Here is a 26,220-nt window from a genome sequence, read left to right as displayed (position 1 = left end):
CATTTTCATGTTGGGGGATTCAGACTGAACTCTTACAATGTCATATAAATGTGCTTTCGTTCCACAGTTTCATTGATTCTAATCTTTGTGTATTTGTTTATTATTAAAGGGGGTTTATTTCTTGAGGTGTCACTTGCTCAAGGTTGTAAAAAGCATCATTATTCTGCTACTGAAACAACACAGGCCGATAAATAGAACTGCCGTGCAGCTATATGTAGGGTAAACATCATCCGTGGTGCATTTATTTCTCCCACAGACATGGAAGCATTTAGAGGATGAAGTGCATGAAGGAAGGCAGCTTTGCAGCATCACAATTCTAGTGACACCACACCCCTTGTTTAACCTTGCGTGCCTTGGCATCGGCTGGTCTCATTTCCGCAGACCACCCAGGCCTGTGCATTTCCACCCGATGGCAAATCTGGGCCTTCAGCTGCCCCGCCCACCTGGTCACCACAGTTGACAGGAAAAAACACACACCACGTGCCAAAACACTGACAGTAGCTATCACCAGTGGCACAGTGTACAGGAAGCTGGGGCAGAAGGGGAAGCTGAGAGGAAATGTGACAGTCACAGGAGGTGGGTGCAGCTAGCTATGTTTTTCCACCCCAGTGGGGGTGAAGTCAACCTGTTCTCCTGGTCTATATGTGGGAGTAAACAGGATGCTAACAGTGGGATTGAGGTGCTGTGCCATACGTAGCCCCATTATCCTGTTGTTCACACGAAAATAGCTGAACATGGAAAGGCTGGTCTCAGCATTAAAGCACCTAATTCCATGTTAAGCCATGTCCTCCATAGCAACTGCCTTGGAAACTATACATGTAGAGACAATTAAATATCCCATTAGGCCATAAGGTGCTACTGTTGCATGTGTAATGTATGTATATGAGCATGTGTATGGTATAAACTCACAGCAGGTACGAGGAGCTTCTTGACCTCCTCCACTGCTCTCCTCATCTTGAGCTCAGCTCTGGCCTGTGTGTCCTCCACTGTGATCAGGACGTGAAGGTCTTCATTTAGGTGTTCCCAGTTCGGCTTTCCTCTGTTCTGCTCCTCCTGGAAAGAGAGAGGAAGAGCAAGAGTTGATGGTGAGTAAAAGTGTGGGTGTGCTGGAGCAGCCGTACAGTAACATAGCATAAAGAAAGGAAGCACAGGCGAGAGGCGGTAATACACAGAGGAAGGCCGGGCCCTTCTCTTCTCTACCTGAAGAGAAGCAGGATGACAGGAGAGGCCCTTTAGTCAGCTATTTAGCTTTAACTTTGAAAGGACACCTTCTTTAATAGATCCCTCGCTTCACAAAGACAAAGTCGACAGCTAGCCCTGCAGCAATTAATATCAGTCAAAGATAGATGAATGGAGGGATCAGAGAGATGTGGATGGGGATTTTAAACCACACCAACGTAACAGGTATAAATGAATGGAAAGAGCTTGGAAAAGGGTAAGAGAGAATGGGAAAGGTTCAGAGAGCTGCAGGTTTGTGTGTAAAGGTACACCGAGTTGTATTTGTGTGGACAATACAGCCCAAGTAACAATGGCTCTCTGAGGGAGTTGTTTTTCCCCCTGAAAAGGCAGCACCGAAGCACTCACACAAGGCCAAATTGTAGCACTAGGGCTACCTCAAAGGCAAAATGGGTTGTATTGAAAACATCACTGTTCAATGGCCTTTACACATGGTTAAAATGCAATATTTCGAATGGGGGAGGCTGGGTTTGGGAAATGGTGCACAGAAGGGCTGTCAAAATTGGCCGATGATATTTGATTTTTCATTCCAAACAAATGCATTGCTTCAAACCGCTTAAATATTATGTCAATAAGAGGGCAAACCGATACAGTGATGCATTTATTTCAACATGTTTTTTGGTGGGGTAACATTCATCAGGCCCTGCTCAGCTGTGTGCATATTTTTGAAATGTACTGGATTTCTAGTGCTGGAATTCTGGGTTAGCCGTAGCTTCACAGCTTGCATACAACATTAAAGTACCACAAATATACCATGTAATGACCAAAATCCCAAGTATTTCCAAACAGGGTTGGGAAGTAATATAGTATTCCTGGGTGTGAGAAAATAGCAATGGTGCTCGTTTGATTACTATCATAAGAAAATTATAAAAAATATAAAAACTATGCATAATCACTGCCTTAGGAATGTTTGTCCACCATCATTGTCGTGTGGTTGAAGATGCTAAAGTGAAGTTCAGAAAATAATATTTCTAAAGCAACCTTTCAAAAAAGACTTAAGTCTTCGAAGCGATCATAATTGTGCATCATGTGACAGGTACTCCTTAGTGGGGAAAATTTGAAAAAAAAACAGATTGCGAGTGCAAGCCAGTTAGCAGTGTATTTGTTAATGTTGTAAACATTTGATCTTCCATTTCTGATGTTCAGAGAGATAAACTTAGAAAAAGAATTGTAGCTAAAAATAATTATGGTTGTTTTAACAATATCAGAGTAGAGTCACTAAGAGTGCTCTAAAAAGCTTTTCGAGGTTGTACCACACGTCACAATCATGAAAGTCAGCGGTTTGAAAGCTGACTACGTCTGTCTGAGTTGAGGTCTAAGTTAACTGTAAAAAAAAAAAAAAGACCTAACCTCAGATTCTCTGTTGTGTGACACCACGTTAAAACAGGATTACAGTGTTACAATGTAATTACTTGACTGATTTTCTGAAAATGAAAATTGGGAACATCCACTAGATTGTAGCTGAATGTCTCTATATCAGAGTTGGGATTTCCTTTTCCAAAGGAGGTCAGCGACTCAAGCAGTCAACTGCATCCCAGGTTTCTCCCCTCCTGCTGTTGGTGCAGGTTTTTACAGATTGTTGACGAACACCGTGTCGTTTACCCCCACCTGCACAAACCACCTCAACTTCAGAGGAGTGCTCATTTGAGAGCAGTTCGCCACTGTGAGGGTGTCTAATTACAAACAATGCATTGCAGTGCTTTACAGGGGGTCCACCTGACATGATTTCGGAACACTCAGCGAGCACAACAAAGTGAGAAGGGGCTCAAACGCACACACACAAACACACAAAGCTTAGAGCCTAAGCGGAGTGCCACCCACCTGCTTTCTACTCCAGAGAGCTGTTGCCATGGCACTGCTCTTTACAACACACACACACACACAAGTTCAATATTCCACTCTCGTTTTCCCCTTTTCCACACAGGGGGGGGGCCTCGTTTCAGCAGTCATCCCGTTATTTCACCATGGCTGTTTGCTTATGGCCTATTAAGGGACATGGGGACTGGAAGGTGACTCAGCATTTTCTATGAATGGACGGACAGACAGACCATGAAGGCTGACTCTGCATGCAGGGCACTCTATGAGAGCATGCGATAAAATCACACTGACAGATTGTTACTTGAAGCAACGTTATGCAGCTATTGTACCTTAAAATGAAATGACACCTTAAAATCCTTTTGATGGTACATTGACTTGTAATAATAGGGATAATGGGGCCTCTTTCATTCCCACTCTGCACCCTGAATGCCTGTTCTTGCACTATGTATGTTTCTTGAGCTGGTACGAACTGTGATAAGTGACAGTCAGTGGCTTCAACTGCTGAAATCAGGCCCAACGAGTTTTAGAGTAACGACTAACTGTAGATCAGTGAAAAAATACTTGCATGGACTCTGAGTGCATTACCACCTGTGGCTCTAGGGGACGCTGTTGCTCAGGGAATGAGTGTAGCTTTAAGTTGGGCCCAGAAATATTAGTCAACCGCATGTCTGTTCGGCCCAGCAGATTCTGATTTGGTTAAATTGTCAAAGAGACCTTGGAAAAGAGGAGTAAATGCACGCACATAAATACACACATGCACGCACACGCTCCGGCATGACTGCCTGTGAACAAGGTCACTGTGTGCCCTCTGAGAGAAAGTGACAGCATGACAAAGAGGAGGGAGGGTGGAATCAGGATGGGAGGGTGACGAAAGAGAGGAGGTGAGCGCCAGAGGCAACACTGGGATGGCCTTTGAAGAGAACGTCCACGCTGGCTGACATCAAATGCCGTGGCAATAACCACATACCAGAGAGTAATCTGTTTTGGCGAAAGTATGTAGCATGAAAAAAATAGCACAAATACTGCATCTAGAAACAACATCTGAGAATAGAATCAGAGGGGAAAGACGGCTCGTCGGTAATGTTGCCTAACTTCCGTCATCTGTAGAACACCTGTTTGCCTCCCGGCTTTCACGCCCAGAAGCTTGAGTCCAATAAACTTTAAGACCGCCATTCTTAACATGGATGACACCACACTCAAAAAGGTTACAAAAATAGACGACCCTCATTTTCTTCTGACCCTCCCATACCCTTTTAGGTTGCACTTAAAAAAAATGAGTGGCAGTTCAATCCGGCTGTTTATATGTTCATGTTACTTTTTGTTATTGATCCTGTTGGTGCCATCATTTCACCAGTCCCAATCCACAAGGAAGTCAGCATACAGGATCAGGTATACCCCTGAAGCTCAAAGGGATTTATTGCAAGGACACATAACAGGGAGCACATTTGCAGACGCAGAGCTTTCAATCCTTGGTGTTGTGGCTGAAGGTCAGTCCCGCTTAACAAACCAGCCTGCTGCTTCAATGGGATTTTGGATTATGTGGTGCTACAATTTTGTCCTGGCAGTGTTGCACTTTAACACTCATAAATGAAACTATTTGCACTGTTTCAACCCTGCCTCTCCTGGACTCCTTTGATTCAAAAGGACGTTCCCAACTGGGGTCGATGCAACCTAGGCTAAATGCCAGCAGAGCAAACAGGTGCAGCTGCAGGAGCATGGAAGGACAAGAGAGGACAAGTGTGAGTGTAGAGGAGGACCAACTAGCACTGATTAAGAAATGTGATAGAAAATATGAAAAAGATGAGATAATGTAAGATAATCTTATATTAGCAGCAGAGGGGATACAAAAAATTGGCAAGCACCAGTATGAATCATTAAAAAAAAAAAATCTAAACTGATCAGACTTTCCAAGACAGAAAGGGGGGAGAGCAGGGAAGACATGTAGCAAAGAGCCGGATGGAATCATGGCCAATACAGGGTTACTCAAGACTTGGCAAACATGGATGAGCTACTGGGTTCCCTGAGAAAATGCTTTTAGGAATGGAAATAAAGCATTACTTAAGCGTGATGATTTTAGTCAACTGACAGCATTGGCTTAGATTACTTTGATGAAATATAAGACTACATAAAAGGTGAGCTCTACATCTGAAAAGAGAAACTATGGGCAACAGTAGGCAATTCCAAAAAGTTGTATAAAAGGGGAAAATCTGTTTTCTATTATGTTACATTGTATTTTTACACTGCCATATTGTAAATGTAGTCATTTTCTGGCATGTGTGGGGGCAGGTTTGTCAAACCCTGATGAAGACCTAGAGTCAATACGCATTGATCTGTTTGTCTGCAAAGATGCTTAAAAAATATATATATATATATATAATTTCACCTGAAGACAGAGTGACAGTTTCCTTTCCATGCCAGCCTGCGTTACTCAATATGCAGGGAGACTTCTGGGATCTTGTTTTTGTACGTCTACCTGTCTCACTAAAGAGCACCTGTCGGATCAGCCACAGACATGCAGCCTCCTTTCTCCTTTGTAAACAGGTCCCTGAAATGTCAGGGTTTTTAGTTCTGTGTTGGAAAAAGGAACCACATTACAGCACACCCCAACAGGAGTAATTATAGCACCAATAAACCACACTGCAAGGGTTGCTACACCTCTTGCTATTTACCACCCTGAATGTCCTGAACCATCACATTCTCCTATTGCCCTCCCAAGCCACTTCCAGCCAATAACCCTGAGGCACCAAAAGAATCACCTGGACGCTTCTCTGCTTTTCTCATCAGCCTAATGGCTGCCTGTAAATTCTTAATAAAAGAAGAAACAGGCTTTTACTTGTGCTGGGTCAAGTAATTTGAAATAAAGAGATGAGGAAAAAAGGTCAGCGTTAACTTTAACAAGTGGGCTTGCGTGCTGCAGTGCCAACGGGCCAATCAAGTTGAAAATATTGACTGCCAGTGTCACAGGCTGCCAGTTCTTAAGCAATAAAACGTGGGAGATGTGGTGTTGCACTGTCTATTGGCTGGCAGAGGTTGAACAGAGCAGGCGCCAGAGGCCTATGCTGTTCAGCCAGTGACCGTGCTGATACCACAAATTTAGGTATAATGTATCGGGACAATCAGAAAGGAAAAAAAAGAAAGTGCAAGTCTGAAAGGACATTTAGTTTGGCTTAAACTAAAACAGCTGTCTATGCTGCTTTCTGCAATCTTACACTGTCTGGTAGCCAAAATAGAATCAAGGAATTGTGTTTGCAGACAGGAGGGAGATGCCTATTCCATTTGTGCAGTGGTCGATATAACGTACCTGTAATTTAATTGCTGTTGTTGCTGCGGTTGTTTCGCATTAATCATGACTGTAAAACTGAAAACCAGGGAGACTAAAGCTGCCACATTAGATGAAAGTTTGATTGGAATAAGGCTCCAGAAGGAGTCTCTTTCCTGTCCAACTGCTGAAACAATAATCATCAAAAAAAGGACAGAACTTGCAAGCTTCATCCCCGGGGGCTGCATCTGAAAAGTGTTGTAGACTTTACAACACAGAGAAAAAAAACCCCACAAGAGATAGGAAGGGCTGAGTTAAATGGCATCATAAACACCTTTAAAGGGAAAGCTCTCGATGGAATTAGTGTGTGATCCATCCTGTTTGACAATTGTGTCAAAAAAAAAAAGTAGATGTCCAAAGGTCTCTATCCGCAGAAGTCCCAGGAATGTACTTGCACTTACTCAGTAACTCTCACCTTACATTTAGTCTTGTTTGCTCAGAGTGTGATGTGTAGTCTGGGGACAGGATATTATCCTGCATTAGTCTCTCTTGTCTCCTCCTATTTGAGTTGAACATTATGGCCGCGCCCATACACATACACAGGTGGGTTCTGTGATTTGACCAGGTTCATACAGTGATTAGGAATTCCATCTCAATAAATAGGTTAGAAATATGAGTTATTGTAAACTTCTACTGGTTAATATCCATCAACTTGTGTTAAAATTAAGAACTTAGCTTGTTTTTTAAAATATATATTTCCCATTGTTTAAGCACTGACAGTTTTTTTCACTGCAATAAACGTTAGTCGATAATCTTTTTGGCCAATACTATGACAATGTCATGTCAACGACAAGACTAAAATGTATAAAAAAATACAAACTACACTCGTAGTTGACAATGAAAAGATGAAATGACACCGTGTTCTTTTATAAAAAAAAAAGAAAAAAAAAGCCTTTTCGATTGTCGGGAGAGACGCCCTGCGGCTACAAATCACCGGGAGGAAAAGAACAAACCTGAAGACACCTTAAAGCACATGACGGAGGAAGTCAAGTTAAGATGTTAAATGTTACGTTTAACAACATGTAAAGCCAACTACTATAGGCTGTGGTGCAACATTATCTAATAGCAACAGTGGGACCATGTTTCTTTGCTTGCAGATGGAGACTGTCAGTAGGGCAGTCACATTTCATGAATGGATCGGTGACAGCTAAATCTACTGGTAATTATTTTGTTTGCAAATACGTTTACATTTCATATTTTCTTCACAAATTTATGTTCGGTACTATAATCTAAATGGTAATTTAAACCCTAACAGTTACTGCACAACACAATAAAAAACAAAAATAAGACCTATAAAGTACAGAATAAAAATCCACCTTTCTGACAAACCTGAACGACATTATGCAGGATTTATTTCAGGGCTGTTGTACAAGGTTTGTTTCTATTGTGAAGGGTTTTCTTTTTTCCCGTTCCTTTCTGATTTACTCATAAGAGAAAGCTTGCATTGGATCTGTAAAGGTTGTTGCATCTTTCCAAATTTAAATGTTAAAAGCGGTTGAATGAAATCTTATTTAAAAAGAGTAAATGCTCGTTTTTGGCCAAGACTAAAACTAGACTAAAATATTTAGTCAATTATAAACTACGACTAATACTAACATGGACTTTTTAATGTCTAAGACTAAAGACTAAGACTAAATGTAAAATTAGCTGAAAGAGATGAAAGTTTTCCTGTGACAGTACTATAGTGAGACTGAGTTCAAAGTTTACATGCAACTAGAGATGAGATGGACAGTGTTTTAGTCCCCAATATGACCAGGAAACATAGAATTAAAGAAACCATCAACAAGAAAATACCTTGTATGACAGATTAACAAAGGAAAGGCTAACATAAAAAATTAAGGGATATCAGGACAGTGGCTGCAGGATTGAACAGAACTTTTGAGCAAAGTTAAATGACCGCAGCCAAAATAATGTCCATACAAATTACTATGGGATACAATCAAACTAGATTTGTATTGTTGTTTCAGTGCCGGTATGTGTACAATATGAGCTGTAATATATATGATAAAAACAATGCAAATCTCAGTGTGAGTATTTTCTACTTGATCTGCTTTTATTCTCTTTGCCATTGTTCTTCCTTTTATTTAACCTCTTTCACTGTCCCCCAGTCACTGCTCCGCTCTCTCCCACTGCGTAGCTCCAGTGAGCTGACTCCCCGTCAGGCAGTGCAGCCCAGGAGGGAGCAACTAGCTGAATTATTGAGAGCATAAAAACGCTGCAGCTAATGGATCCTGAATAAACACACCGGCTAAGCTGCAGCCACGGCTTCCTGACTGCCACAGGGCATCAAGCTGAAAATTCCGAGGCTGAGGATACAGAGGCTGGAGGCTACGGCTGAGGCTGAGGCTTTGTCTGGATCTGAGCCACAGCTATGACACACGGGAGCCATCCAAAAGCATTTGGGGTACAACGAGCTAACCTTAAAGTGATTTATGTTATTGAGTGTGGAGACAGAAAGGAAAAATAAATAGGAAGTGATTGGGTGTCTTTTTCATTAGCTTTTCCCCAGGTATACCTAGCGTTACAGTAGATATATAAACCAGTGCTTGGTAAGAGATGGGAAGGAAGCGAGGAAAGAAAATGGAATTTTAAATGGAGGACAATTCTATTCAAGCCTCATTTAGAGAACACAATCAATTAACTTCATACATGTGCACAGAAAAGCATGTAAGCTGTTTTTAAAATGTTCCCATTTATTTCATTCCTTCCACAAATAGCTCATGTTTGTTTTGGTTCAACTGAAATGTGCAGGGCCTTTGACGGGTCACATGACATAGCATCACACAGGTGAACAAGCAGTCACATGCCATCAAGTTTTAACTTAGTGAGAAATTATAAAGATATTCATATATTGATTTAATGAGCTATAGAGAACCTCTACAATGTGTGTGAGCTGGTTCGTACAGGCTTGAGCGTGTTCACTCCCATTAACTACTTCTGGATCTAATTCCAAAGAAAGAACCATGGCAGAACGTCTTAATCATGTTCTGTAATAATGAACACACTCAGAGGGAAATGAGAAGAGATAGAAATTAAAATACGAGTAGAGGAGCCATAAAAGAGAAAGGGGGAAGAAAACGTTGGCCCTGCAGCAAACTGGAGCTTCTAAGCTTATGACTCAGCTGAAAAAATGTGTATGACTGTGTGTGAGTGAGAGAGAATGTGTAGAGAAGGTGATTCCCATTCTGAGAGGGATGAAATACACTTTTTCTGACTTATGTAAATTGCTCCACTTTCCTGGCAAATCTGGGCAACCGGGAGGTACGGACATGGCAATACAAAAATAAAACGACAAAAAGAAAATTTAACTCCAAAGAGGTTTCACTCATTGAGGAAAAGATAAGCAGAAAAACAGGCAAAGCATGACTGAAGCCCATGAGCAAAACAGGCATGGATGCTTGAAATAAAAAACTAAATTTGCTGTCAACAAAAATCAACAAATCTGATCTGACACAATCTGGAACAGCTCTGGGATGCAAGTTGCTGCTGTTTTCAAAAGTTTAGGTTTTCATCACTACACTGTCTGCTCTGGCTGATTGAAAATTTGATATGTAAGACTGAAATATGCCATGAGTCAACTTTGTAGGCTTGAAAGACAATTGCTGTACAAGACAGACTCATCCACATTATTTTACAGTCAGTCTGTTAGCCGGAAATTTCTAATGCGGACTGACAACGTTTTGTGTAAATACACATTTTGCATGTAAAATAATGCAAAAAAAACCTTTGGTCACGGGATACGTATACACACACATTATCCTTTTATGACTCCATCGTCAGATCAGTGGGTCCAGAAATAGAGGTAGCCCCTGGCCTTGGCCGTCTTACTTAGCACTGCCCTCTGTACTTTCCCCTGCACAGCGTTTTGCAAATGGCCCTATCAGATGTCAGAATGTAGCCAGCTGGCATGTGTCTTCCTCGTGTTTCTACAGGGCTACTGGTGTGTTTCTGTGCGACAGCCCTGTCCCTTCCCAGTTTCACATTGTTGTGCAATATTTCAAGACAGGTGATAAATCTATGTGGGGAATGAAAAAAGTGGGCTTAGTGTGTGCTGGTTTGTTCAAATAAATAAAGGTTTTATTTATTTTACTTGTGTGAATGTAATCTAGAGAGTGACATTGTTATAAAGAGATAAAACAGAGAGCACTCTGCCACGCCGTAGAGCTTACCTTTTTCTTGTCTCTCATGGAGCTCTTGCCTCGCACCATGATTTTGCATCCCGTCTCTGCTTCCAACTGTTTGGCTGTGAGACCCCGAGGGCCAAGGATTCTCCCCACGAAATTATACTGTGGATACAGAGAAACAAACCAGTGAGTCAAGAGGTGAATACAGAGTGTAAGAGATTTAGACATTATAACTCCCTTTATGTCAGTACATTGAATTCAACTATTGCAGTTCCATCTTGAACTTGACCATGGGTTAGTACACACACACACACACACACACACACACACACACACACACACACACACACACACACACACACACACACACACACACACACACACACACACACACACACACACACACACACACACACACACACACACACACACACACACACACACACACAAGTAGATAGATAGGCCCACACACTGGAATGTGGATACCTGACCTGAGCCATCAGGGCCTATTGGGACAAAAATGTTTAAATGATATTCAGGTAATATCAGTCATGTTGGCTGTGCTGACTTCTTACACACATAATAATAATAACCATGCGCTTGATAGACAGTGGAACACACTCAGTCGGATACAAAGGAGATGTTGGGGTCGGGCTGGACTCAAGTTCTTTGTTTTATACGGGTTTGGACGGAAAAATACTGCCCCAGTCATACTATTACATACACATGTACCACATCAGCAAATATGACTCTAATTACGCTTAATGAAATGAACTTAGTAAAAAAAAAAAAATCATGACTTGGACGGATCTTTTCATTTGCAGCTTGTGGTTGTGAGCAAAGCCCTGCATGGTAGCTAATGCTAGCTAATATTAGCAGTCTGTAGAAATCAGGCTGAAAATCCCCCAAAGAATTGGCAGATCAGTGCCTTCTATCGTCCATTTCACAACCCTCCTGCAACACTGCTAAACAATTTGATGCTTTTATATTCTCCTCATCATGGAGATAGCAACACTGGAAAGAATATGTGAGTTTATAAATTATCAAGGAAGAGCAGTGTTCATATGATACACAGACTTCCCAATAGATTAATGTTTTTTTTTTCTTTCCGCCTGACTTGCTTTCCAAGCACATGCAACACTGGGATTGGCTTGTATATACTTTAGCATCCCCACTTGATTTCAGAAAAAGAAAATTAATTAGCATGAATTAATCTGGGTGGGAATAGTGGGGAGGGGTAAAGGGTGGTGGGGGATGGAGGGGGTGTAGAGGGGAGTTGAGTTGTGAGGTGAGTTAGTTTGCTTGACACAATTTTCTTATCAAGGCCTCCTTTCACTGGTGAGTGGCTTGGGAGCTTTGTACCAAAAGGAAACATATTTACCGACATAATCCTCTCCACTTGAAACCAGCTTCCAACTAGATAAAGGGAAAATGTGTTGAAATAATCCAACACAATTTTCAGCCAAAATAAAAACGGAAGAGTGTGGTAAACAAAACACCCATGTTTAAACAGGGACTGGTGCAGAGCATGATGGGTAAGAGATCTCTGCTGCTATTAAAAAAGGGATATTTATTACTCAAGCTAAATTTCCAAACCTGAAATATTCAAATGCTCACTGGCACGGAAAAATGCTTTTCCTTGACGACAAGAGGCACAACGGTTTGTCTCTTGAGCTGCTGCAATGAGCCGTGACACCCCTGCATTCAATTCTTAAACGCAGTGAAATCAGCTTAAGCACTCCACCGCACCAATGCTCCGGCAAAGTCCAAAAAGCCATCAGAGAAGTCACATTTAATTACAGAGAGATTACAAATTTAACGCAAAATTTGTGTATTTTCCCCTAAACAATGTAAACACCAGTGCGGACAGTCTAAAACTCCAAGCTGTTGTTTCCCCTTGTCCCTGCTGCTGAGCTTTGCCTGCATCCGAAGCCTGTCAGGAAAGACGCACCCTGTGGCTGGAGAGATGCAGATGATCGTAGCATGCAGCTATACGGGATTCCCGCATGTGTTTCTATGTCACAAGGCAACTGTTTGGTTCACTTTAATCAAGAAAACTGGTCCAGGGGATAGTTTGTGAGTGTGTGTGCCTGCAGAAGGATGCATGGGCACCTGTCCTCGGAGGTCAGCCACCAAAGATGCATGCTGGCCTGCCTCTGACACACACACACCCATATACACAACACAGACACACACACGCACACAGCCCCAAGGAGCACAGGAGAGGGCTGTCTGTCTGCATCACAGTGCTGCTGCAGACATGGGTGAACCCCGAGCTCAGGGCTTTAAAGCGACGCTGTGGTACTCCTACACAACACACACAGCCTCTAGCCTTTAGAACAGAGACTACAGTGACAACGTCCAGGGTGTTGTTATTCAGCTTTCCTGCTCGCAACTGCAGTACCACACTTGAAAAAATGCTTGCTGTCATACACAAAATTTACACCTGCAAGGTTTAAAAAGTTACTATATTTATTTATAGGGTTTTTTCTGCAGATGGGACATGTGACAGTTCCTTGCAGGCTTCATGTATCCTCCATCAGTCCAAATCCCATCAGAATTACAGAACATGAATATATTAAATACACAATAGGTGTATTACAAAGCAAGCCCCAGATGTCAAAAAGGATAGAGACAGGGGAAAAGAGTACATGCGATCTAAAATCTGAGGTGGTTGCTTGAGTGATACAGAAAGAGCATTTAATATTTTATTCTCTGGCCTTCTCTCGCCGTGTTGCTAATACCACTCTCCCTCCGACAGTGGTAAGTAAGTATTCTCTGTAGACATGAATATGCTGATGACAAATGCACTTGACAGTGAGCAGGGGCCTGATGGAAGAGAGCTAAGCGAAGTTGAGAGAGAAAGGGTTAGAGAGAGGATGACACAAGAGCCCGCCCACCCCCTCAGTGCGAGAGCTTGTGGGTGTGGAGGCTGGTGAACCACTGTCAGATGTGTTTTTTTAAATGATGACACAGGCATGTGCACACACACATGGGGGCAGGGGGCATGGCAAGGAGCAGGCGCCGTGTCTGACCAAGCAGTCACCGCAAGTTTTACTCACACACAAATGACTCCAGGAAATTGAATCCTCAACACGCATCAAATTACCGAGCTTCAAGCATCTCACGTCAATCTTGAGAGGTAACAAGAAACAACACTGCCTCCTGCTATCAACCCATTAAGACCTAAGGCGCAGAATAAAAACGCACTCTAAAACCTAAGCTTTGTTTGAAAGCAACCACCAAAAACCTGAGGGTTTTCTGAAGAGCCGACAGAATTGCACAAATTTATGAAAGATACTATTTGATAGCTTAAACATTTGCTCCTGAAACACTTCACCTACCGGCTGAGCCTTGGTCAGCACGTTCTACGGCACATCGCCCGTGTCTGAATCTTCTTTTTTTCATTGTTTTCGTAAATTAAACACTGCTGTAATCCTGTTCAATATCACTCCCCTCTCTTAGATCCTCAGCCATTTTCTGATGTGCAACTTTAACAACTTTACTGCAGGCTAAGAGCACTATCAAACAAACTCAATTTCCGATAATACATCTCGTGTTTCCCACAAGTATTTCAGCAAATCAAGATTTAGACATGTGTGTATCCGGCTCTAAAAGGAGACGCATGCAACCATGGCAAACAGTCTTGAAAAGGTATATACACGTGTATGTTGCATCCAGTGTAATCTATCTCTCTCTCTGCTCCCTGACTTCCAGCTCTGTACTTTGGGTTTGACATTCTTCTAATGGATGTTGATGTGCTCTTAGAACAGGCGACCTCCATTTTAAGCCACTGGAATGTAGAGACAATGGGGGAGCCAAGTGGGTGAGTTATTAGGGGGGTGAAGAGCCATCGAGCCTGCCAGGAACTCAGACCACAGTACAGCCAGAGGAGCAGGATGCACACAGTGCCCTTTCCGCCAAATACACGAACCTTTCTTCACCTTCTCTTGCTAAACTATCTAACCTCCTCTCCACCTACTCGAGTTTTCAACCTCTATACGGTATTCTGCTGTTGCATCAACTCCACCGGCTCCCCAGACTCAGGTCTGTAAATAACGTCATGTCCAGGAGCCAAAGCTTTGCACTGTCACTGCTGACTGAGAAATTCATTCAAATTTTACAGGCTTTTGACAATTAAAAATCAAAAACAAAGTGTCACAGTAAAATTGTGATAATTATCATTAAGAGTTCTAGTTTTCCCTTTGGCACCTGATTGCTCATGACTGATGAGAGAACAACAAGCTATTCAGGAGTTGAAAAAATTAAATAATGTCATATCCTAGTATAAAGTATGTATTATCAATGTGCAAAACTTAGGAGAAGGTTGAAAACCGTTGTGGTGGAACTACAACACACCAATGAGCAGGACAAATATAGAAACGCCATCAGCACTTCCACTCGGTCGCTGTGAATTCTGCGGACAATGACCTGCTCTATTCACATGTCAGCTCTATTGAATATTACACAGACTTTGTGTTAGAGAGCCGTCAGTGTAAAGTCCATTTAATGTCCAGTTCAACTAATTTGGACATTTGTGTTCACACAAATACCTCCTCCGGGTGATGTCTGCAAAAGTCCAGGGTGGCAGTGAATGTGTGAAAGCAGCTTTTGTCTCTTATACAGAACAACCTCCGTCTGGGTAACAAACTGCTGCTCCACCTCTTTGCTAACAGAGCAGACATAGGCTGCTTTCAGACATGCACTGAACTCTTGACTGTCCTCTACAGACAAAAAGTCGCCAGATTTGTCCTTGGGGGGCTTTTTTGAAATCCATTAACCAGGTCAGAAAAGAAAACTTCACAAAAATATATTTTGAAACAGCAATGGCGAATGACATAAGTCGCAACAGCAGGCTAACCAACTCACATGGATGTAGTGCTGGACTGTGGCTAACAAAAAAAATAAGTATGCTTAACAGCTACGTTTAATCAAACACTGTCAACACCAGTGTTTTTGCGAACTTTTGTTTTTGTGTTTTGCTAAAGGTGGCCGGGCTCTTTCCCACACCTCTGATTCAATTTTGTTTTATCTCTGTTTTCCTAAAAAACATTCCAACAATATTGAGAAACACACAGGAAATATACAAACGGTTTCTGACAGAGAGACAAGATGTGCACACACTTACACATATACACAAAGCCCCCTTCAGGACAAGGGCTTACACTGCCATTAAAGGGTCTTTGTTTAGCTCCAGTTATCACTTCTCCACAGGCAGGTTTTGTTGTGAACATATCTACGACACTGTCTTTGAGTGCGAGTGTGTTTGTGTGTGAAACCACAATACATGGGAGTGAACTCTTGCAGACACCCCCGGCACCCAGAGCCGATTGTCGTGTGGTTTTGCGTGCACGTGCCTTGTGGTTTGTTTTTGTGAGAACCGACTGCAGTTCCACCGACAATGCTCAGAGGAGAAGAACAATTGTGGCTTTGGTGGCGTTTTGTTTGTGGTGGTGGGGAGACAGGAAATGAGATCATGCTCTCTGGCTGTATGCACACAGGGCTTATCAAAGAGGGGCCAGGCCAAGAGGAGAATACCAATCACTTATTAGCCAGCCTCACTGGAAACGAGGAACAGTGTATTTGGTGCAATTTATCAAAGTAAGGTGGATTCTGTGGTTACACCAGGCACTGTCATCTTTTTCCTGCACTCAGACTTCACCCATATTTTCACTGTTGAGCTCACTTTATTGTAACTAGGGACGGTACCATTAATCCATTCATAAATTCTGGAAACAGAGCAGGCATCCTTGTAGCCTGATCTCTCTTCAACCTACACAGTCAGCAGCTCCCAGTAGCATTTGCACACTGGAAGGAGAGGATGGAAGGAATATGGGAATAAGGAGAACACAGGTGTATAGCCCAGAGTGGTTAATATGCTTGATCTACAGGGGGGCTAGAGGTGAAGAGGCTGGAGCAAAGAAGGGGTGAAAATTAGGCTTAGATTCCAATGATGACATCGCTGCCTCCTAGGCCCACAGACTTCAAAGCCCTCTATTCAGCACATCCAGCATTTAGCGCCTAATCCATGGCTCCTTTGATAATTCTGTTTGGGTTTATTTTGGGGTTGCAGGCAGGGTGGAAATTCAGAAGAGTGGAGACAGAGAGATGGAGAACGACTGATGCCAGCTGGAAGTCTGGAAGACGTGATTGAAGGAGGCACAGGGCAAAGTTTAGACGTCTAGATAAGCTAGAGCTGCATAGAGAAAATGGACGAGCAGGAAAACGTTAAATAAAGTTTCCCCCTCGGTGTTCCTCTTGAGCCTTAGTTAATCATCCTAAATCAACAGGAGACTGCCTTTTTGACAAAGAGGTGGAATAACGTTAGCAATGCCCTGCTACCTTATCCGCGAGTCTATCATTAAGAGAGGAAGGGAAACAGTATCCAATTTAGCTTGGCCACGTCTGGCCAGCACTCAATCCTTTAATAGAGCATTGCACTGAAGTCACACTTGCATCATCTGATCAGCCATCAGCCATTTCATTCATGAGTCATCGTCTTTACCCAATACATCAGATGACTGGTGAACAGCTGACTGGTAAAAATCTAATCAAAGTTGAGTGTACAGGGCAGCTTCTACAAACTGAAGGGTGTCACTATTATTCAGCTGTCTCCTCTCTGTATATATATCCCTCTGATATGATATTCTGATATTAGAGGTCTCCTAACAATAAAATACAACTTTTGGAAATAAGCTGCTTGAACAAACAACCTATAGTATTGTCTTTTTAGAGATAGACAACCTCATATATAAACTAAAGTACAGAAGCTTTCGGTATTGTTGACTCTGCTGAGATCCAATGTTTATACGTGTTTGCACATATATCAGAGTTTTGTATACCATAGTGTTTTTGCTAGGGGATTAGTTCTTTCAGCAGGGAACTTTGTTGTTTAACTATTTGTAATAAATAGCCAACTAGATGAGGCAAGCGTCTCCTATTAAAAAAAGAGATTTCAGGAGAGTGCACACATCAACTTTGATAGTAAAATCACCTACTTGTCACATCTTTTTATAAACCTGATAGAAGAGAGAGTGGATTATTAATGGCACTATTTAAAACACTGATGATGGTCTAAAAACTGCACACATACTATATTAGCTGACACCATGTACTTGGTGCAGCCTTTTCATCACTGTGTGCTCAACCTGCTTCCTTTGTCCTTCATTCTCCATTTTCTCCTCTGCCCCTCTCAGTTTAAAGACATCGGGGACAGACGGGTATCACAAGCAGACATCCACTTACAGCGCGCAAGCACGATTTGGTAATATGCAAGCAACCATTGGCATAAGCTCAGTTATGAATGCTTACCAGTTTACACTGTTGCCCTTTGTCATGTTAACTGACAACAAATAGTCCTCTCTGTTTAAATGATCATTGTAATTACCCCCCCATCAAATAGCCAACTAGAGAACCATCCGTTCATCAAATTATCATCATCATCACGCATGGCTAGCTAGCAAGAGATATCAAAATCCTGCGCTCTGCCGCTCTAACGGGGAGGTGAGGTGTGGGAGGTACATTTCCAGGACTAGTAATGACTTAGGGGGTCAGAAGGATATCAGGAGCTGGCATGATAAGTGATGACACCCTCATGGGAACAAGCTTAATGACTGTCGCTGTGGCTGCCTCGGCCTGGCAATTTTACTGCAGTGAAAAAGAAAGGTCCAGGAAACATCCAGTCTGCTCAAACCACCAGAGCCCTTTCTTTGGTAATCTCGCATTTTTGTGCCTTGCAGTAGAAGTGAAGTATCATGGCCATAAAGCAACATTTTCCACCCTCTCTAAAATATAACACATATGCACACAGAAGAATACGCGCACACAAGCACACACAGCATGGCTGCTGCAAAAATATCTTTATCACGGTGGGATGTATATAAAGGAAACTCCATTGAATAATAATTGTAAAGAGTAAAGAATTAAACACTTTTTTAAGTCTACATTTTTACTGTGTGTTCTTGTTCAATATTATCAAATATTTTATTTTACTGTGTAATAAACAATATTTATTATATATATATATATAGATATATATATAATTTTACTGCCTGTTATAATTACTTGTTTATTCTGTAAAATTGTTCTTACTTAAAGGTTAAAGTTTCCTAAAGTTTCTTAGCACTTAAAGTGTAAACTTTATGAGACAGGGCAACATTGTATTATAGCTGCAAAACAATAACAAAATAAATCAATTTCCTGTCTGCGACATCGCCATGCATTGAGCCAATATTGATCAATCTTTCACTGGTTGTTGTGTTTTTTCAGCCGACAAGTTATTTGTCGTCCTCAACTAGATTCATTTGCTCTCAAAATACAAACTAATGACCAAAAAAGGGAGACTTGCAGGGGGATCAAACATCTGTTTCTCTGGGGATCTTTAGTGCGGAGACAAGTGAAGGGAAAGTGGAGGAATCTGAGGGTTTGGGGGGGGTCTAAAAGTAGCCTGAAGTACCATGACAACCACCTGAACACCAGATAAACACTATAATGCCACAGAAACACTGTTTTTGCTGTCCTATCTATATAAGATAATCATTATTTTCTCTGCAATGTCCTAAGGAGAATTTAGACCGTCCTGCTTAATAAGACAGTTGCTCAACAGCTTACATCTCACTAAGGGTCCCATTTCATAGAGTCAGCAAAGCAAGGGTGGCGTCCACGTGTGTGTTTTCACTTCTAAGCATTTCTCGCTACCCTTACTGACCCAGAACCCATTTGGGCATTTAACGGTTGGCAAATAAAAATACATAGGGAATAAAGTGGAGACAGAGGCATACTTAAAAGACATGTCACATATCCTATCAGATGCCTGAAGGTCAACAGAAATGACATGCTGGGCTGTCAGTCAGCTGCCTATCATTGTGTGTGTGAGCGTGTGCTCGGGAGAAAAGTGGAGCCACAGATAGCATTTAATTGAAGGTTGAAGTTATCAGATAGCCTGCGACTCAGCTGTCAGTCAAGATGCAGTCTCCACGGTGACGCTTCACAGCGCTCTGCACCACTGACGACACCAGGAAATGGCTGACTTTGATGAACGGTGAGGGAGCAAGCGGGGAGTCACGGCGGCAGACAGGATGATAGAGACACAAGCCGTCAGACAAACACATTCACAGAGAGATGTGGGGCTCACAGGCAAGTACACACGAGCCAGAGAAGGGACACACTTAAGGGAATTAGAGTAGAGGTGTGCTGGCAAGGCAAGTTATTTTGGTAGAATTGACATGCTGCACGGCATTCAGGCACCAGGACAATCTAATTATCTACTGGTGAAACCAGAGCAGGGGGCTCTTAGGTGAGACAGAAAGCCCCATTGAGCAAGTGTGACCTCAGCCTGGGGATATGGTGAGAGTCTCATTTGTAATTGAAAGTGAAAACTGCGAGAAATGCAAGTAGACGGCAGGAATCCCAAAATGACAAGTGTGGAAAGAGGGAGAAGACGAGGTAATGGCATGAACGACGACAAATATGCTCTCCCAAGTGAGTTGATGTCAAAAACACAAAACAGAGACCTGGATCGTCGTTTCCTGCTTTCTTGGTGGAACCTACAATTGCGTCAGTGAGACACAGGCACACATTTATTTTTCCGATGAGAGGAATATGGGAAATTAGGAGGAAATGTGGGGGGGGGATATTCCCCAGTCTAATAATCCTCATTACTGTTTCCTCTCCTTTTAGCAAAGGGTAGATGGGGATAGGAAGTGACATTTTTCTTCCCTTCCTTCATTTCTTTCATCTCTCCCTTTCCACGCTGATCCTACATCATCTCCACTTGTACTCGACTATTAAATGATTCCACTCTTTATCCTGCTTGAAAACTGGATTTTGAGATACTGGAGCTCTACGTTTGAACAACAATTATCAACCTACACAGAAGGATGAGTTCAGTCCTGGGTTTAAGTCACTAGAACACACAATACTTCATCTGCAATTGTCTGCTGTTCAAATAATTCACATTTCTTTCCCTCCTCACCTACTCAAAATTACAAATGGTGGGAGCAGCAGAGAAAAATGTGTGTTACACTGTTAGAATTCAAATCCTGACACAAACATCACATTTTTAGTACATAACAAAGCGATCTGGCATTTTCCTCTGCAGATATAATGACTAAACTTCCAAGTGAAATATCTGCCGCTTTACATCACCATATGTGTGTGTTTTCCTGTCATTTTACTTCCCTGTGCACATGTTAGTGTTGGTATAAATTTTTCTACTAAAGTCATCAGTGACTCGTCTCAGCCACCAGGTGGAAGCCTAATTGGTATAGTTGGACTTCCCAGCTGCTCGTAAACACAAGTGTGAGTTACAGCCCTGCTCTGATAAGAGCAGCATAGCCCACAGTGAGGGAACACATGGGTCATCTGAGGATGTCCCACTTTAAATAGGCTGTGTGTGTGAGCGTCATTGCCTAAATATCCTTACAGGCACAGATGGCAGACAGTGTTTCACACATTTCCACACACCTTCAAATCATATATATCACTTACAGGGTTAACACAAAACACACCAACTAACACACATGTAATATCTGTGTGCGTGTCATCATATATGCTGGCTTTTATTCCTATTAAATATGTTGCCAAGACCCCTTAAACTTAAAAGTCTATATATATATCACGAGAAGACATAATAATGTTAATGTTTCAGATGTATTGCATATAAAAAAATCTATCATAAACTCTGCTTTGAACTTCTGTATTTAAATACCTTGTTCTACAGAAAGAGATTTCAGTTAAAGAAAAAAGTATCACTCATGCTCCTACAACTTAAATAAAACTGATAGACAGAAATTGTGAACAGACAACCACAGAGCAAAGAAACGATCCATCACCCATACAAGGTCGGTGCTACATCATTTGCATTTTCAGAGTAAAAGATGTTTATGTTCTCAGTACCTACAGTATATAAGTAGAATGTATTCATGATGGAAGGTTTGGCTGCATAGGTTTAACTGAACTTTTACATTAGCTTTAAATGACTGACTTCTGTTAAGATGTCAAGGATGATAGGAATTATTGAAGGAAAAAACTGTTATGCAATTAGCACGCAAAAGCAACACAAACAGCAAATGGGAGTCTCACAGCTAATTTGGGGAATTGTCCCGAGGGCCTGAGGTCCTGCCACTAGAGATGAAAGGTGAAAGATGGGATTTGGTTGGCTGATTTAGCTGGTGAGCTCTGAGGCTGGGTCTGGTCTGAGGGTCAGCTATAGCTAAGTTGATCCCAGCCGGTCCCTGGTGCCCTTTATCAATTCTGTCATGGGGAAAATGCAATCCATGCCTGGCTGGGCCTTGCTCTGCTCTACGGTGTCTCTTATCCTCCGTCAACTCCCTCCATTCATTTCCTCACTGCAAGCTGCCGGGATTACGAAGAGAAACGTTCCTCCTCAAGACGTGACGCAACCATTCATGTGTGTGCCAGAGAGTAACTGTGAGGACAAGAAGGTGGCTGACTGACATACTATATGCCCGCTCACAGGCATAGTGTTTTTTGGCCACAACGATGCAGTTGTCACTCCCCACCCCCCACTCATGAGGTGGCTACCTACAACTTCTTCCTCTTCCCTACGATGAACATCCAGCAAACATCACAGTTGGTACTTGAAGTAATGCTTAACAGGACTTCCCGGGAGCGTCCAAAGCGTGGCCGGAGGGCGGGAAGCAGCGTATTGCTGTAGAACCTGAGACACTTTGAAAGTTGATTAAAACAGGTACTTACATCAGGGTACTCTTTGACAGGCACAAACAGTTTTTCCTGCAGGTGGACAATGGGTCCCAAAGCCTCAGGTAGCTCCAGGGGGTGTCTTTCCACAAGGCCATTCACTGTGTCACTGTACATGTCTTTGCGCACTCTGTTGATCTCTGAAACACACAGAAAAGTAGAGTATGGTAAGCAAATGAATAAAAACAACCGCACAATTGCACTTCTTTTTCTTTTTGTATTTGATAAATCACTGTGATATTGATTTTGACTTCTGGGCAAAGGCTTAATGTAGCAGATAAATCTTTGTTGTAAAACAAATGAAAGAAAAACAACAGATATTTGTCAATTGCCTTGAGTGCTGTATGTTTTTATAGAAAAACTGTTGTGTTTTATTGTTTTTAGAAAGTACTTGACAAAAGGATTATCACAGCCCATGAGTGCAAACATGTATGACAACAATATCTTATAATACCTGCAGGGAAAATAGTTTTTCAAATTGTTCAGACTAAAAACAGCAAATGTTTTGTTGTTTATGACAGAGACGTAAGTTAAGTGTTGCACTATTGAGGGGTTAAGGCCACAGTCTTTCCTTTGCCCCTGGGATTCCTCAGTGGCTGTTGTCTAATAGAGCAGACTATGCCAGTGGCTGGGCAGGTGGGAAGATAAGACACTCAGATCCGGGTATATGCCTTCAGATCTGATCCCCCTGTCAGATTAATCTGATGGACCTCTGTCCCACTCACAAACACAATGCCAACACGGATTACTGCTCTAACTCTTGACACACACACAAACACACGCTCACCTCTAATTCACAAAGAACCCATTTCAGCACACACAAATTCACATGACAGAGGAAAGCTGTGCCTTGCAGATTGAGTACACCTCTTCATTCATTCCTCCTGTGTGTCTGTAATGAACAAGTGATGTGGTCACACTTTCTTGTTTCCCACATTTGTCATTACTGTAAGGGTTGATTTTTATGATTGGACAGTGAGCTCAGCCCTGGGACATGTACGCAACACACTGAAGGACAGCTACATAGGGAGGGTCTGGTTTCTCCCGGTGGTCCTAGTGCCCCGGCTGACCAAGTCAGATGGGTCTGTTGTCAGTGAGTTTGTGAAAGAGTAATTGTGACAGCTGGAAAAGGAAGGACTGAGCACATCTATGTGCCGCAATAAAGCAAGAGCACAAAACACTACCATCAAGATCATTTCTGTTATCATGAGAAGTGTTAGAACATTTTCAATTCACAACTGTAGGAAAAATTACTGGGAAACCATTATCTCTGAAGCATAAAGCTGTTTAGCTGTAAAGGGCAGGAGAAAAGTGATTTTCTAAAGGAGGCATCTTTAAAGACGGTTTTAAGTTTGAAGGTGAAACAGCTGAAACAAAATGGCAGGGCTAGTGAAGCATCGAGAGATGATGTGTCTGGTGTGGAGTGGGAGCAGGTGTTAGACACTATTTCCATCTGTCATGAGACTTCCAGCCAGTTGGGTGCTCTATATAAAAACTCGAGCTGGGGAACCTGACACTCAACTAAAGATGCCCGCAGTAAAGCATGCCTGACCTGCAAGGTTTATCCTTGCCCTGAAACGCATTTAGAAGGAGGGTCAAACATAATAATGTTTTAGTGTAGTAGTTGTCTTTGTTTTAAGTATTTTACAAATGACGAGATATTAGAAAAACTCCTGGATGCAGGAATGGAATTAGTTTGCAAAGCGTTCTTGTATAGCTGAAAATAGGTTTCACTGGACACTACTGACGAGACAAATGTCTGATTTATGTGCTCACGGACACTGACAAGCATACACACACACACACACACACACACACATCTGGCCTGCAGCTGCAGGGAAAACCCCTGTGAGACACATTGGAACCACACAAACAGCTAAGGAGCCTTGGCCCAGTGCGACTCCTTCCCAAAAGCACATGATTTCACCACTCTGTAGTCAACACAGATTCTCCTAGTCCTCTCTAAACACAAATTCATCCTCGTGGTATGGAGCCCAGCGGACACATTACATCAGTTCTAACCAACACCAGCAGCTTCAGGCCACATTCTGGCCTTGAATAGAAAAAGAGGGACTTGGCAGTGACAAGTAAAAACAGGGAGGAGACGAGGACAGACAAACACAGGGAGTCAAGCTAATACTGGAAAACACGATTACCTACAAATATTTGTTGGGGGAAAAAGAAAAAGAAATATAGGTGTTTAAATATAGCATGTATTCTATGCTATTAAGTCTATTGTATCTAAGAACATCAATCCTACAGATGACAAGAGAAAAGAAAAAAAGTGTGCACGTGTGATGATGCAGCTCAACAACCACCAGCAGCACCCCTCCTCCTTCCAATTCTATTTCCTGTTGCTGAAATGCCACATTAACATAAGGGGGCCGAGCTGGGCTATCAGTGGAGACGTGCAGCATTTGACAACCCCTAATTTAAGCATGCCAAGTCTTTTGTGCAGCGCTGCGCTCACCTAAAAATTACCCCCTGCCTTGCATGACCGACAAAATCATTTGTCTAGCTGTCCATCCGGATAGAATGGGCTGATTTTGTAAGAAAGGCATGAGGGAGGGAGAGGAAGGAGGAATATCTTGGGAAGAAAAGGATAAAAAAAGACAATAGGCTGGAGGAAAAGGGGTCGACTATCAGTGAGGACTTTTCTTCAACTCTGACATTAGGGCGAAAAAAAAATAAAAAAATTCAGGATTACATACTGGAAATACACATGGTTGAGATCATTTGAATAAGGATTCATGGGGAAGTGGTCTCCGACTTTTGGACCCCACTGTGTGTGCTTTAACAGCTGAATGAGGAGCAGTAACAGATCCCCTGTTACTGCCCTTCAGCCATCTCTCAGCTCAATGCCAGTGTGTCCATCCACAATCTGACTCAGCAAACCACAAACACACACACACAACCTGCCAGGGCTGTCTATTTACTGGTGGGGCAGCTGCACACTCAGACACAATGGAAGAGATAATAATATCTGTTTAGTTTTTCACAGAGGAATCTGTCAGGACGGAACAAAAGTCGACCTTGAGAGTCGTTTGAGGGGCAGAGTGGAGGAAGGTTTGCTTGCTGAGACAAAGACGGAGGAAAGAGGAAGAATTATAACCACAGTGCTGAGCAAGCAGAGTGCAGGTTGTATTCCTCTCGAAACACACAGCTCTTTTCTGCCTCAATTTAAGTTCACGTGTTTCATTTTACCCCACTATTTTCTTTTTGTTTCTCTCAACTTCTGCCCTTTCTTCTCAAGATCTACAGTGAAAAAAATAAAATGGCACCGGCCGTGGATGTGTATCTGTTTGCCCTTTGTACGCTCAAGCAAAGAAAAAAATTCTCCTCGTCTTCTCCATGATCTTGGCAGTGTGGACACATGAGTATTGAAAGGGCAGGATGTGGGAGAGGAGAATGGCAGGTGGAGGGGGTTGAGAGGCAGTGGACTGAGGGGTACGGGAGAGATTGTGGCTGCAGGTCTAAGAGCAAAGAATGTTTGGTGGGTGGATGTTGAGTGTGAAGAGTAATTCTTGACCTTGGGAACAGGAAAAACAAAAAAGAGCCTCAACTCAATGTCCACTCACTTCCCTTTTCCGGACTATTTCAAGGTCTTCGCTTAGTGGACAAGGTTTTTTCTGTTTTCATCATGTGAGCCAAGTATTTAACATTGCTCAATATGTCATATGATGAGAAGTGAGAGCAAACTCCATCTGCTGAGGAGATCCTTTTAAAGCTCTGCAAAGTACACTGAGGATGTTTTCGGTCAAATTTATGAAAATCCATTAATATTGGTGCCATGATAAAAAGGTTAATCTGACCAAATTAAACTATAAGAATAAAAGAACCATACGTATAATCAACTAGAATGCCACTCATATACCTTTCCAGTCCCCTTTAGAAAAACACATTTAGATTCCCGGGTTCCTCAAGTAGAAAACAATTGCTGGATCCACCCCCTGATCTGGATCCACAGACAAACTAAACCTAACATTGCACAGCTAATGATCC

General features: G+C 42.3%; 1 protein-coding gene across 5 annotated transcripts in view; it reads right to left on the bottom strand.

Moving 5' to 3' along the window:
- The window catches only part of qkia (QKI, KH domain containing, RNA binding a), a 78,884-nt gene that overhangs the window by 29,980 nt on the left and 22,684 nt on the right, over positions 1-26,220 (bottom strand). For all 5 annotated transcript variants that reach the window (XM_035167280.2, XM_035167283.2, XM_035167278.1 and 2 more), the window contains exons 2-4: positions 22,216-22,358; positions 10,543-10,659; positions 910-1,053 (exon numbers count right to left, since the gene is read on the bottom strand). In XM_035167280.2, the coding sequence (XP_035023171.1) occupies positions 910-1,053; positions 10,543-10,659; positions 22,216-22,358 (404 nt within the window). The remainder of the gene's footprint in view (positions 1-909; positions 1,054-10,542; positions 10,660-22,215; positions 22,359-26,220) is intronic.

The sequence above is a fragment of the Hippoglossus stenolepis genome, chromosome 10, assembly GCF_022539355.2.
Source record: "Hippoglossus stenolepis isolate QCI-W04-F060 chromosome 10, HSTE1.2, whole genome shotgun sequence".
Classification (NCBI taxonomy): Eukaryota; Metazoa; Chordata; class Actinopteri; order Pleuronectiformes; family Pleuronectidae; genus Hippoglossus; species Hippoglossus stenolepis.
This window is presented reverse-complemented; position numbering and strand designations above follow the sequence as displayed.